The 15,329-nt window shown below is 45.1% G+C and overlaps 1 protein-coding gene across 1 annotated transcript in view; it reads right to left on the bottom strand.

Moving 5' to 3' along the window:
* The window catches only part of UNC45B (unc-45 myosin chaperone B), a 35,235-nt gene that overhangs the window by 17,139 nt on the left and 2,767 nt on the right, over positions 1-15,329 (bottom strand). Inside the window, exons 4-8 of the mRNA XM_007937307.1 lie at positions 14,039-14,128; positions 12,058-12,225; positions 10,013-10,181; positions 5,692-5,862; positions 2,812-2,983 (exon numbers count right to left, since the gene is read on the bottom strand). Coding sequence (XP_007935498.1) covers positions 2,812-2,983; positions 5,692-5,862; positions 10,013-10,181; positions 12,058-12,225; positions 14,039-14,128 — 770 coding nt within the window. The remainder of the gene's footprint in view (positions 1-2,811; positions 2,984-5,691; positions 5,863-10,012; positions 10,182-12,057; positions 12,226-14,038; positions 14,129-15,329) is intronic.

Below are 15,329 nucleotides of genomic sequence, written 5' to 3' on the forward strand. Positions count from 1 at the left end.
CCATTTTGTTTCATGACATTGACTGCAATTCCCCACCGTGTAACAGCTCTCTTCCCACTTGCTCCCTGTAGTTACCTCTTCCCTGTGTCTTTCCCTCCCATGCACTCCTGCACCTCCCCCCGCCCCCCCAGCTAGTTCCCTGTGCAAACACTGCCCTTCTGTTCTTCAACGACTGATTGATTGATCCCTCTAAGGAGTGTACCTACCCGTTGTAAATGTTCAACCCACGTGCCTGTCTATTGTTTGGCTGGAAGCCACAGGAGTGAGCTTAGTTCCAGACCTGAAGAGTAGCTAGGGGCCATAGTCTCAGGGGTCTCACCAGGCTCTATCAGACCAACAAAACTTGTCCTTTTTTTTTTTTAATGATTTTGAGTTTTCTTGGGGAGGGTTCTCTCTGGAACCTCTGGACCTCTCCACCTCTGACCTTCAAAGTCCTGTGTCTAATTTCCACTCCACTCATGCCTAGAGGACCAGAGTCTTTCATAATTAATTGGAGGTTTTTCCTTTAAACTAGTCCCAGGGTGGTGCAAATGTTAAGTGGTCAATTATTAATCATAAAGGTTGGTGGTTCGAACCCACCCAGAGATGCCTTGGAAGTAAGGCCTGGAAATCTGCTTCCAAAAGGTCAGTCATGAAAACCCTATGAAACACCGTTCCATGCTGCACACATGGGGTTGCTGTGAGTCACAATTGACTCCATAGCAACTGGTTTTACTCTGGCCCTTTAAACTGGCCCTGAAGATGCAGAATATATTACCTGGGCCTCCCCCTTGCAGAGGGATGGCCTGGGGTCTGCTTTTTTGACTGCAGTGGTGACCACACCCCCTCAGCCTCTGGTGACTGGCCTAGGGATTGGGGGGCCTGAGCAAAAGCAGCCATTCCCTAGGCTGACAGAGGCAGGGCAGGGAGCCCTCCACCAGCTCCCCTACGGATTCTTAAGCACAATAAAAGGTGAGAATTATTGAAATCAAAAAGCGTTGCCCCAACAAGGACGAGCCAGGTGACATCTGTTGTGGATGTCAAGTTGATCCTGACTCATGATGACCCCATGTGTGCAGAGGTTTTCACGGGGTTTTCAAGGCTGTCACCTTTCGGAAGCAGCTCTCCAGGCCTGACTTCCCAGGTGCCTCTGGGAGGGTTCAAACTGCCAACCTTTTGGCCAGTAGTCGAGCACTTAACTGTTTGCGCCACACAGGGAATCCTACATGCCATGTACTGGAACTCAACTGGAGAACTCCTGAGAGACTCAAGATGTTAGCAGTAAAGGCTGAAGCTGAGGTAGAGAAAGATCAGAGATGCCATGAGGGGCTGTAAGTGAACCAAAGTCAGGGTTAGTAGAAGCCATAAGACAGAGCAAGAGTCAGCAACTACAGTGTGGGCCAAATTCCCAAATCTTCAGAGCTAAGGACGGCGCTTACATTTTAAAGGGGTGAAAAAAAATGCAATAGAGGCCTACACCTGCTCCCCAAAGCCTAAAATAGTCACTGTCTGGCCATTTACAGCAAAAGTTTGCCAGCCCCTGGGGTAGAGAAAGGAAAGACAGAGTAAAGGCAGTATCCTCACCCACCTAAGACCAGCTAGGGGGCTTTTTAAACATGCTGCTTCCTGAGCCACACCCTATACCACTAAGTCATAGAAAAGGGGATCCCAGGAATTGGAATAATTTACAGGTTCCCTTGGTGATCCTAATGCACAACAAAATATGAGAATGATTGGGACAAAAGGGTTAAAAGGCCATGTGCCAAAACTAAAAAAACCAAACTCATTGCCATTGAGTCAGATCTGACTCTTATTGACCCCTCCTTGGTTTTCTGAGGTGGTATCACTATGGAAGTAGATACCTCCCAAGGAGTGGCTGGTGGGTTTGAACTGCCAGCCTCTGGTTTGCAGTCAAGTGTCTTAGATACTATACCACCAGAGCTTCTAAAAGGCAATGTAGCAGTAAGAAAAGATGGGAGAAGACACGTAAAGAGAAACAGGGACCCAGAGAGAGCATCTGAGTCACATTGATCATGAAGCAGCAGAGAGAAGACCCAGGAATTCTGGCTGCTAAGGGGCTGGCCTCTTATCTACTCTCTGCAAGGCCACCAAGTTCTTCAAGTCTTATAGAGCCACATCTCCCTCCTTGAAAAGTTGACATCTGTGCCTTTCAACCACAGGAGCCTGGGGTAGATTCAAAATTATTTGACACTCCTGTCTTCAAAGGGTGGAGCCCAATTCTCTCCCCTTGAATGTAAGCTGGACTTAGTGACTTGCTTCTGATGAAAACAATGTAACAGAAGTGATGGTGTATGACTTCTGAGGCTAGGTGATAGAACACTTTGTTTTCTCTTGGACCACTCAATGGTAGGAAAGCCAGCTGCTATGAGGTGAGGACACTTAAGCAGTCTGTGGGAAGGTCCACATGGTGAAGAGCTGAGCCATGTGAGCAGCCACGGGAGCGAGCCATCCTGTGGAGAGTGAGGAATTGAGGACTCCCACCAACAGCCATGTGAGCAAATCCTGCGAAGAGGTCCACACGGGGAGGAACTCTTGGCCTCCTCCCAACAGCCAGCAACAAAATGCCAATCATTTGAAACAGTCACTTTGGGAGCAGATCTTCCAACTCTAGTCAAGCCTTCAGATCACTACAGACCCAGCAGAGGCTACAACCTCCTGAGAGACCCCAAGGCTATACTACCAGCTACCTCACTTCTGAACTCCTGTCCAACTGTGAGACAACGGGTGATTATAGCTGTTTTCAGCTGCTAACTGATATTAGGTATTAGATAACTCCTACAGAGCCCAACCCCAGGCCTCCAGGGAGCTCACGTGATGTACTCCTCACAGATCTTGCGGAAGTGCTCACGCTCTGGGTCACAGCGCAGGTCGTCGTACAGCTTGTTGAGGAGGACAGAGGCGAGCATGCGGGTGTTGTCGGTCAGGGGCAGGCAAGATGGCAGATCTGGAACTTGCCCCACCACCTTCAAGATTTTCCTCAGGCCTGCAGGGTAAGCAGCACCAAGTGTCAGATTCCTGCTGGGCTTGGTCTTCATAAACATGAGCCCTCACTCACTAATGTCTTATCAACAGCCCTCTCCCGCCCTGTCTTTACGCAGCACATGGTTTACCCTCATTGAAGAGCACTGATGGTAGAACCAGGAGACACAGGTTTGACCCCGGGGCACATGCACCCTTGAGCAATTCACCTTCTCTGGGCTTCTATTTCTGCATTTACAAAATCAAGGCTAGTTGATCTCAAAGACTCTACAAGGGTAACATTGTGTGGGTTGATCTTCACTCTTTCTCAAATACTATTTTGTATTTGCTTTTTTCCTAGAGATAAGTTTCCTTATTTGTAAAATGAGAATACTACTCCCTGACTCACAGAGTTTGAGGAATCAATGAGACAATGTATGGAAAGTGCTTAGAGCCAATCCAGACATATCATCACTCAATAAATATTAGTTATTATTATTTATTGTTATTATCTTTTCTGTTGAAGAATTTTCAATGGTTTCCTGTTGTCCATCATGCTAATTCAATAGTCATGTTGTTGTTGTTATGTGCCGTTGAGTCAAACCCGACTCATAGCAACCCCTCCTTGGGCTTCCGAGGCAGTATCACTACGGAAGTAGGATTGCCCAACCTTCCTTCCGAGGAGTGGCTGGTGGGTTTGAACCGCCAGCCGTCTGGTTAGCAGGCAAGTGTCTTAGCCACTATGCTACCAGAGTTCCCGATTCAATAGTCATATATTTGTTAAATAAATGAATGAATAAGTAAATAAATAAGCACCTTCTAGGCACTGCCACTGAAATAAATAACACAGCCCTGACCAGAAATAACTCACAGTGTAATAGGGAAGACAGACATATAAAGATTGCAATAGTTGTGATGAATGCAGAGTGGTAACATCACATATGGGATGATTCACTTGAATGAAATAAGAGCTGTGATTTATTTTGAGTGCTTACAATACAAAAACCCACTGTCATCCAATCAATTCTAACTCATAGCTACCCTACAGAAGAGAGTAGAACTGCCCCCATAGGGTTTCTAAGACTGTACATTTTTACAGAAGCAGATTGCCTCATCTTTCTCCTGCAGGGCATCGGGTTGGTTTGAACCACCAACCTTTTAAAGCCAAATGCTTTAAACACTGCACCATCAGGACTCCTTAGGAGAGCTTTGTACATGTTACCCTATTTAATTCTACCAATAACTGACTAGTTAGGAATCACTATTCCCATTTTGCACAACAGGAAATCAAGACTTGGAGAAGTCAAATAAGTTGGCCAAAGTCACGCAGCTGGCAAGTGACCTAGTGAGAACACTCTCCAAAGAAATGTTCAAGTTATTACTCAAGCAATGTTAACTGTGAGGCTATGCGGCCTCTGATGCAGCAGACACCTTCACACCACAGTCAGCTTTCAGAGCTGGGTGGGTCCCACGTGTGCCTCTGACTTGCTGGGTGACCTTGGACAAGTCCCCCTGGGCCCCAGTATCTCTTTGTAAAGAAGGGGAGGGGTTGCTTTGGAAGTGCTGAACCCTTCCAGCTCTGACACTCCATGTATAATTACTCATCTCCTGTCCACTCAGTGCCCAGAAAACCCAGAGTCTTTCATAATTAGTTGAGGTTGGCCAGACTTCAGGTAGAACAGGTAAGTGAGGGGAGGATATTCTGCATAAACACTGGGAGCCATGAAATTCTGGATGGTAAGAGGGAATTAGAAGTGGTTGCTAGAGCTGGAGAAGAAGGGGCCAGATGAGCCAGTTCAAACTCCCAGCTTGGCTTTCAAGGACCTCCATCAAATGCACCCGCTCCACCTCCCATCACCTCCCCAATCTCATCTCCTCTTCTTCCTTCCATTCCTACCCCAAGCCTTTGAACAACTCATTTTGCTTCTGTCAGAACACTGTGGACCTCCCCCTTGTCAGTCCTTATCCCCCCACTAAACCAAAAGCTCACTTCAGGCTTGACACCCTAATCACTCCCCAGCCCAAGTCTCACAGCCCAGTTTGTACTATATGCTAACCCTCAGCATTCTACTTCCATAGTGATGCTGACTTGGAAACCCAAGGAGGGGTCTCTATGAGTCGAATCAACAGCAATGAGTTTGGTTTGGTTTATGTAAGGTATACTTGATGGCACTTTTCTCCTTCTATAAAACCAACCAAACTCACTGCTGTTGAGTCAGATCTGACTCATAGCGACTCCTCCTTGGGTTTCTGAGGTGGTATCACTACGGAAGTAGATTGCCCAATTTCCTTCTGAGGAGTGGCTGGTGGGTTTGAACCGCCAGCCTTCTGGATAACAGTCAAATGCCTTAAGCACTACAACACCAGAGCTCCCTCTCTTTCTATAAGGCCTGTGAAATATTTTGCCAACTATGAGACATCAAGAATGTCACCCCCATATTTGGTGAAGGATGTCTTGAATGATTTTTTTCCCTCATTTGTTAGGTAACGCTACCCAGATGTTTTTGGGTGTGTTTGGACACTTCCTGGGTGTGTTCGGGTTCTGAATTCAGAACCTTGACCTACACCAGCCCAATGGTGGACCTTATATGCCTTTTCCTTACTTTTCACTTTGAACTGAAGTCTCCTCCCAGACAAAGACCACACCTCTTCCACTTTCTTCTCAGTGCTAGGTGGTACCCTGGTGCACACTCAAAAAGCTGGCATGAGCCCCAAACCCTTCTACTTGCTCACCGTTATCCACCACATAGATGGTGCGTGAGTTGTCATGAATGGCAAGGTCCTTCCTGGGGACGTTCTTATTGAGTAGATTCAGGGCCTGGTCCCTGCCCTGCCCAGACACCTTCTTACTGACCAGCATGTCTAGCAGGTGGCTGGTGATCCACTTCAGGTCCTTCTTGGTGTCTGAGTAAAGAGAGGACAAATGTAGAGAGAGAGGAGCAGGGAACCTCAGATACATAGGAATGCCTGTGGCTTCTAGAAGGACTCTGGAAATATAAACCCAGTGCTTCCTAGATATTTGAATTTCCTGGGAGCATACATGTCCCCCACCCCATCCAACCCCTAAAAGACAGAGAAATCCATAGATGACACTATGGTACGCCAGTCACTCCTTGAACATTGACTTCTACCGCAAACCATTTATTCCTTGAATAGCTCTGATGCTTAGAAAGTTCTTCACTCCCCAGGCAACGATTGGCTGGAATCCAGGGACATTTTATGCAGCTTTTAATAAACTGACTTAATAAAATTATTTCCAGAAAGGAAATTCATCCTCCTTATAGACATTTTACTCCCCATAGGCTCAGGCATGCTGGGCCTGATTCAGACTGCCTACAGCACCAGGAGTTCCCTGGCTACTGGTAGGTCTTAATAGGCAAGGGCCATTTCCTGCTTTTGCACTGTCTGATCTCCCTGAGGTTTTTATTCTCATTCTAGATTGGAGCCCAAAGGCAAACAGGAAGAAAAGTAAAGGATCTTCAAACCTTGTCAGATAAATAGCAGGGGAAAGGATGGGAGCTATATAACCTAGGGAATGAAAGATCTAAGTGGACACGGTAGCTTGTTTCCAAATAAATAAAGGTACGTCATTAGGATGAGATGAAAGATTTATTCTATGAGGTTCCAGAGGGCAGAAATGGGATGACTCATGGGTGAAAACTATAAGGAGATAGGTTTGAAATAAATTGTTTGATTATTTATTTGCAGTTGTCCAACATTCACTATCTCCCAAGAAACTTGTGGAAGACTACATTGATGGCCCCCAATGAACCTCATTTCTCAGTATTCATGCTCTTGGAGAGCTCCCTCCCCAAATGGCCCTTGGATGGTCATGTGACTTCACTTAGCCAATGGGACATTAGCAAGTGTGACACAACCCACTTAAAAAGCACTTGTATATTGTGGCTTGTCCTTTTAGAAACCTGTCACCATTTTATGTAGAAACCCAAGCTAGCCACTGGAGAGGCCACAAGGAAAAACATGATGATGCCTTGGCCAACATATCTAGCTGACCATCAGCCATACACGTAAGAGTCTTGGACCTTCCAACCAGTCCAGCTTCCATTTAACCAGAACAGCATGAGCCAGCCCAGACCGGACAGGGAGAAGAACCACCCACCGAGCCACAGAATTTTGAGAAATAATAAATGGTTATTGCTTTAAGCCACTAAGTTTTTGGGTGCTTTCTTACACACAATGGATAACTGAAGCAGAAGTTAGATATTTCTGCTAGAAAATTATTCTGGAGGCTTTCAAACAAAGTTAGAGCAATGATTTGTCCATGAATGAGGTGGAAGAGACCCACGGATTGCCTGGGAAATTGGACCTGAAACCCTCTGAAGTCTCCTCCATTGCTGAGAGCTGTGGTGAAGAACTGGCAGCTCAGAAAAGGGAAGTAGCTTACTCACCATTACAATAGTAACTCAGAGCCATGCCAAGGAATCCAGGCAGAGGTTAATATTTTTAATCAACAAACAACTCTTATAAATCAATAAGAAAAACATTGATGTGCCAACAGAAAAAAATAGGTAATAACATGAATTAGCCCTTCAAAGACAAAGAAATTAAAATGGCTAATAATGAAATATGGTCCATCTCACTAGTAATTTTAAAAAATTCAAACAAGGAACATCTCTTTCGGAATGATACGACTCGGATCTGGTGAACTGGGTGTTGAGACAGGACTCTCGTCAGCCGTTGTCATCGCTGCCTTTGTCTGAATGCCTCCAAAATAACTGATGCACCCTCTCAGAAAAGAATTTGAAAGTATGACGGAGAAAGAACCTACCTTAAATATATTCATAGCTTTTGACTTAAAAAACAAAAACCAAACCCACTGCCATCCAGTCGATTCTGACTCATAGCGACACCCATTGGGTTTCCAAGGTGGTAAATCTTTATGGAAGTAGTTTACATCATCTTCCTTCCGTGGAGTGGATGATGGGTTTGAACCACCAACCTTCTGGTTAGTAGTCAAATACCACCAGAGCTTCTTAGCCTTTGACTAAACAAACAAACAAACAAAAAACCTAACTCACTGTCATCTAGTTGATCCCGACTCATAGCGACCTCTCCTTGGGTTTCCAAGGAGGTATCTCTTTGGAAGTAGATTGCCCAGTCTTCCTTCCGATGAGTGGGTGGTGCGTTTGAACCACCAGCCTTCTGGTTACCAGTCAAATGCCTTAGGCACTACACCACCAGAGCTCCCAGAGTTTGACTAGTACTGTATTTTTTGCAAATAGCACATCCATGTAAATAACTCACATACACATAAAGGGTGGAAATGAGGAAAGTATGTGAAAAAAAAAAATTCTGGCATAGTATACACATGCATACACCAGACATGTCCCGACATTTCCAGAAGTGAATTTTGGCCTTATTCACCCTCATTCAGTAGTCTGAAAATAATACTTTTGATCATATTTATATAGTAAAGGTATAAGCCATGTACCCTAGTAATTAGAAAATACACAATTGAAATTGTGTGCTTGCTCTGGGGAAGTTTGTGGCCAAGCCTAAGAGCAGTGGATTTCCATGAGGCCAATCTGCACTCAGATATGGCACCGGGAATGGAAACAGGGTGGGCTGTGGTGAAGTGGTGGGTGTGTAGGGTTGAGCAGAGGGCTGTGCTCTGGTCAGCCACATCAGGACTATGGGCAGCCCCTTTCCTAGTAGGATTCCTTCCCTGCCCTGCAAACTGCTTTCTCTAATGCAGGAAGAAATTTTTTTTTTTCTGCCCTGGAAACAGCCCTCCCCAGGCCAATGGGCCTCAGCCTCTTAGGTGCGTGAGTCACACACTGGCCCCAGAGACCACTTGGGTTGGTATGGCCATGCACCACAGCAGCAGGCTTTTCACCTTGACATCCAGCTGGCTGGCCACTGTGCTGGGGCAGTTTGAATATCTCAATGGCCTGAGTGGATTCTGAAGGGCAGGAGTGAGAGCTGTGTGCACAGAGGTGTCTCCTGCCCCTTGTTTGTTCAAGACAGGTCCTATTCACTGCCTTGCCCCCACAGTGGTGAGGCAGTGCGTGCCTGCCTCTTGGCTTCAGGTGCAGCCAGAGTGCGTGTGGGCAACAGCCTCTGCTCACTGCATGCTTACAAAAATAACACACAGGGTGTTGCACTGTATGCCAAGAAAGGTACGGTGTGCGGTATTTGCATAAAAATACACTACTCCCAATTCCAGGAATCTGTTTTCAGTTCTGGTGTTGGCGAAGAATACTGAAAGCACCACAAACTGCCAGAAGAACTAACAAATCTGTCCTGGAGGAAATGCAGCCAGAATGCTCCTGGGAAGTAAGAATGGCCAGACTTCATCTCACCTACTTTGTTGTCAGAAGGGACCATTCCCTGGAGAAGGATCATGCTTGGTAAAATGGAGGGTCAACAAAAAAAGGGAGGTTCTCAATGAGGTAGATTGATACAGTGGCTACAACAATGGGCTCAGGTATAGCAAGGATTGTGAGGCTGGAGCAGGACTGAGTGGTGTTTCTTTCTGCTGTGCACAGGGTCACTTGAGTCACAGCTGACTCGACAGCACCTAACAATGACAACATTCCAGTGAACAAATCAGAAATGCAAAGATAGGTATGTATATATATACATATATGCATATATGTAGGAATGAAATAAACATAACATTAATCATTATTAAAGCCAAAACAAATCTTTTTAAGGATATTAATAGTATGCAATACTCAAATATAATGCTCAGTAAAGAAATAAACAAAAGGTCGCAAAATGATCCATAGTAGAGTTCCACTTTTATCAACTCTATGGATGGATAGAGAAAAGACCAGTGATGTGATGCACACGTCACTGTTAATGGCGGTGATCTGAAAGGAATGATTAAAGACTTTTTAAAAAATCTTTACATATTTTTATATTTTCCCAGATGTATCCAGTAAGCACCAGCTACTTTCATAATTAGAAAATAAACGGGTTGGAAAAATAAAACCAGGCTCCCTCCACTTACAGGGAATGACCAGTCTGAGGTGGTGACTGGCTCCCTTTTCCCCACCTCCTTGAACCAAAACTAAAGATTGTCTCCTACCCAAAACCAGGGCCTCCTCCTTCCCTCGATGCTCTTGCTTGTCTTCCCCAGACAAGGAGTCAATGATGGCCTGGAGCAGGTTGCAAACAGCCAGAGACATCTCCTCGTTCTCTACAGCCATGAGGCTACAGATTTGGTCTATCCGGACTGTGTGGAGAATTGCTGTGGCCTAGACCCCAGCAGGAACAACAGTTAGTTGCCCTACCCCTCCCTTCTGGCTGCCATGCAGGCTAAGAAGTGGATGACAACTGCCCCCACCCCATCCCCATGCAATAGGGAAATAAGCCCAGGTAGTCAGTGCCTCTCAAGGGGCCAATGGTCTGGGAGGACCCTTGGCACAGGCCACGCCCCTTTCCAGAGGTCTAGAGCTGTGCTATCCAATAGTGTAGCCACCTGCAACATGGAGTAGTTGGGCATTTGCAATATATATGGGGAGTCCAAACTGAGACATGCCGTAAGTGTCAAATACATACAGGATTTTGAAGGCTTAGTCAAACAGTCCAAGACAAGACAAGATAAATAGTCCCTACGTAGCACAAACAGTTTGCAATGGACTGCTAACCTCAAGGTTGGCTGTTCAAACCCACCCAGAGGTACCGTGGAAGAAAAGGCCTTGCAATCTTCTTTAGTTAAGATTATAGCCAAGAAAGCCCTATGGAGCAATTCTGCTCTGTGACGCACGGGGCTGCCATGAGTCAGAACTGACTCAACAGCAACTAACAACAACCACACTATCACAAAAAGGAATGTGAAATAGCTCAGCAAGAATTGTTATATTAATTACATGTTGAAATAACATTTCTGATGTATTGGGTTAAAGAAGAAATTGTTAAAATTAGTTTCAGCCATTTCTTTTTACTTTTTTACGTGACCATAAGAAAATTTAAAATTACACACTTGGCTCACATTACATTTCTGTAAGATAGCGTTGGCTCCTCCCTCTCAAACTTGACTATTCCTCCTCCCACCCAAGAGCAGACAAAGAGGGGCATCTTTGCTGTCCAGAGACATCAGTGTCCCCTCCCTCCATCTGGACCACTCTCACCTCCCTTCCTCATAGTCTTTGCTTTCAGCTCTTCTTCATAAACCACTTTCAATGATCTTACTTTTGCTTTGCACTGGGTAAATCGGCAAAAGATCTCTTTAAAGTGTTAAAAAGCAAAGATGTCACTTTGAAGACTAAGGTGCACCTGACCCAAGCCATGGTACTGCAAACATAGCCTCATATGTATGTGAAAGCTGGACAATGAATAAGGAAGATCAAAAGAGAATTGATGCATTTGAATTGTGGTGGTGGCAAAGAATACTGAAAATACCATGGACTGACAGAAGAACAAACAAATTGGTCTGGGAAGAAGCACAGCCGGAATGTTCCTTAGAAGCAAGAATGGCCAGAGTTTATCACACCTACTTTGGTCATGTTGTCAGAAAGGACCAGTCTCTGGAGAAGGATATCATGCTCAGTAAAGTAGAAGGTCCGTGAAAAAGGGGAAGACCCTCAATGGGATGGATTGACACAGTGACTGCAACGAGGAGCTTATGCACAGCAAAGACTGTGAGGATGGTGTAGGACTGGGCAGTGTTTCCTTCTGTTGTACATGGGGTTGCTGAGTCAGAGCCAAATTGACGGCACCCAACAAAAACACCACCTTTGCTTGTTGTTGTGTTGTTGTTATGTGCCGTCGAGTCAAATCCGACTCATAGCGACCCCTCCTTGGGTTTCCGAGGCAGTATCACTACAGAAGTAGGATTGCCCAACCTTCCTTCCGAGGAGTGGCTGGTGGGTTTGAACCGCCAGCCGTGTGGTTAGCAGGCAAGTGTCTTAGCCACTATGCTACCTTTGCTTAGTGAAACTCATTTCTAGTTCAAAGAAAATGGAGGGGCTCACTCTCTGTTGAATCTAAAGTCATACAACCAAGGTAAGGGGAACACGTTAGACTTTGCTTCAATCTACGTATGCCAGCCACAGCCCTGCCCACGTGTTATTCTCCAGATCCTTGGGAGGGCAGCCACCCCACACAAGCACCCCCACACCTGGCCCGCACCCTAGATCGGTGGCTAGTGCACATGCCCGACAAGGTCCGCACGGCAGCGAGCACCAGCTCAGGCCTCTTAGTGTCCAGGAGCTGCAGCAGCAGGGCCACTCCGTTGTTTTGGAAGATCCTTTCAGCGCCCGAATCCTCACGGCTAAGGACAATGAGGTTGTTGGCAGCCTGAAGGAAGGAGGAGACAATGAAGGTCTTAAGGGAGGTATGGCTGCCGAGACTTTGACCCTGGGCCATGTACAAAGGCTGTTCCAAGGATGGGGTCTTCAAAATACCCTCAGATCCTTGAATTTATAATCTTACTCCTGGACACATAGCCCAAGAATATAATTGAAAAGAGGAAACAAAGTAACTTGCATAAAGACCAATTTGATGAAATATACCGCAGCCATTAAAGTCATAAAGATAACAGAACAACTTGGAAAAAACATTGGTAAGCAGAACCAGAATCATGTGCTCACTTCCAATGTAAACTTGCATTTATGTCAAAGTCAACCTGTATTTGTGCATGGATAAGGACTAATAAAAAAGTAGAGAAATGAAGAATTTCACATGGAGAATTCTTTTCCCTTTTAAATCTTCCTCTAGAAGGTCCTTTAGGATGATTTTGTCATCATTTGTCATCATTACCTGTTCAGGGAAACCTGAGTTGTAGTGGTTCTCAGGAAGGTGGAGGGTGATGGAGAGGGAGAAAACTGGGTGAGACTAGAAATCCCTGGGTTTGAGTTCTGGCTCTGCTCCATGCTAGCTGTGTGACCTTGGGAAAGTCATACCACCTCTCTGGGTCCCAGATCCCTTATCTGTTAAATCAGGCAGTGGAGCTAGAAGGTTCCTAAGTCCAGCCCCACACTAAAGTCTTCTTTCTACTTGAGGACACTTGTACCTTAAATGCCCCTAGATCTGGAGTGGGAGGGAACAAGCAGGACCTGAGAATGGAGGGCTGAGGGAAGGACTTGTGGGGCAGGAGAGGGGTGAGGTGGAAACACAAATGGGAGAGGATTTCAGGTCAGTTGGAGCGGAAGCACCATCACGCTCCAGTCATCAGTGAAGGGTTTAGACTTTTCAAACATTTTATTCATTTATTTTTTTATCTCTAGCAACTCATTAAATCCTCATGACAGACTGTTATAGAATACATTTGCATATTATATGGATTTATTGACCATAAAACCAATAAAAACTCCCCAGGCATTGCCTGTCAAGTTCTTAAAAATGTAAGACTGAAATGTTTAATTTTTTTTTTTTTTTCCTTTGAAGGACTAGATGGGAACATTAAAAACAATGAAACAAATTTGGGTAAGAGGAATATTATGAGTAAATATTTTAATAATTCAAAAAGACTTTTTGTGATGTTTTTAAATGGAGTAAAACACTATTTTAACATGTCATTGTTTCTCTGGGTTGGGACTAAGGTGAGGCAGGTGAGGCACTCACCTTGGGTGAAAATTCTAAGGAAGTGCCAAAAACTCAGAAATGAAGGTAAATAACATTTAACGATATTTTTTAAAAAATCAAAATTATTAAAAAAAATCTATGATTGAACAAAACATAAAAGTTTAAATAAGACAGGAACCAACTCTTCATTGATGATGCACCTCACTTTACTCACTCTAATCCTGGCCCTTTAGTCCACTGCTCTGTTTTCTAACCTGCTAAGCCAATTTTCCTGCCCATGCCTAAGGCATTTGACTGCTAACCAGAAGGCTGGCAGTTCAAACCCACCAGCCACTCCTCAGAAGGAAGGTTGGGCAATCTACTTCCGTAGTGATACTTCCTTGGACCTGAGGAGGGGTTGCTATGAGTCAAATCCAACTCGACGGCAGTGAGTTTGTTTTTTTGGATTTATTCTTTAAGGGCATATCTCCCCGTGCACCCCCAACATGGTGGGAGTCCAGAGACCAGGGGTAGGGCCTACAGGAGGAGTACCTGATGGGCCCAGAGAGTGCTCTCTGCTAGCTGGCTGACACTACCCAGCACTCACCTTCTCCAGCTTCTCAGCCTCACTGTTCTCGTCCAGGAGAATCTCAAACATCTTCTGTACTCTCGAGTCTGTAGAGAACTGCACACTGAGCTGAGGAGGTGGGGAGACAGGCAAGTGTCTGCATTATTTCAACTTGCTTTCCATAAAGTTCAGCATAATAAATATTATGGTATCTACTTTGAGCCCTAGGAACTCTGGTGGCATAGTACCTAAGGCATTTGACTGCTAACTAGAAGGCTGGAGGTTCAAACTCACCAGCCACTCCTTGGAAGAAAGATTGGGCAACCTATTTCTGTAGAGATACTGCCTCAGAAAGCCAAGGAGGGGTTGCTATGAGTAAGAAACAACTCGATGGCAGTGAGTTTGGTTTTGTTTTGGTTTACTCTGGGCCCTAGCCCATTCATTCATTCATTTAACAAATATCTACTAAAGAAATACTGCCAAGCAGTGTTCTGGACACCAGGGATAGAATGGCAGACAAAACCTCATCCTTGTCCACAGTTTGCAGTGTAGTTTTGTGATCATTGCAACAGTCTTAGAAGGGATCATTACCTCAGTTTTGTTGTCTAGTAAGCAACTGTTTTATAATTACCTCAGTTTTAAACTCTAGTAAACAACTATTGTATCATTACTTCCATTTTAGAGCCTAGATAACAATTGTTGTTAGTTGCCACTGAGTCGGCCCTGAATCCTAGTGACGCTGTGCACAACTGAATGAAACCCATAGAGTTTTTGTTGGCCAATTTTGGGAAGTAAATTACCAGGCCTTTCTTCTGTCCAACTTAGTCTGGTCGCTCTACTGAAACCTGTTCAGCATCATAGCAACACCCAAGCCTCCAAGACAGCCCAGGAGGTGGCTGTGCAGGAGGTGCATTGGCCAGGAATTGAACCCAGATCTCCCACATGGAAGGTGAGAGTTCTACCCTGAACCACCAATGTAGTACATTTAATATTAGTTACGAAATTTTAAAATATGGGCTAAAACAGAAATAGGTCTCCAGGGTCAGAAACTTGAAACCACTTCTAAGCACCTGCTCAAGCAAATTAAAATCTTATGTTTGGAATTCTAGTCCCTTCCACTGCCCAGCCCAACCCCAGTGCTCTGAATCACCTATGAAATGACCTAGTTGATCATAACTCCTCCTCTCACTAGATCCTTCTGTACCTCCCACCACCGTGTTCTGCCAGTCCTTACCCTCCACCATTCCATCCTGGGGTTCATTTTCTTTCATGGTCTCTTATTCTCCCACCCCTTCTCTGATTGCTCCTTTACTGGTGTGTCCTGAGATGA

Source organism: Orycteropus afer, unplaced genomic scaffold (genome assembly GCF_000298275.1).
Source record: "Orycteropus afer afer isolate SDZICR_OR568_19922 unplaced genomic scaffold, OryAfe1.0 scaffold00042, whole genome shotgun sequence".
NCBI classification, from domain to species: domain Eukaryota; kingdom Metazoa; phylum Chordata; class Mammalia; order Tubulidentata; family Orycteropodidae; genus Orycteropus; species Orycteropus afer.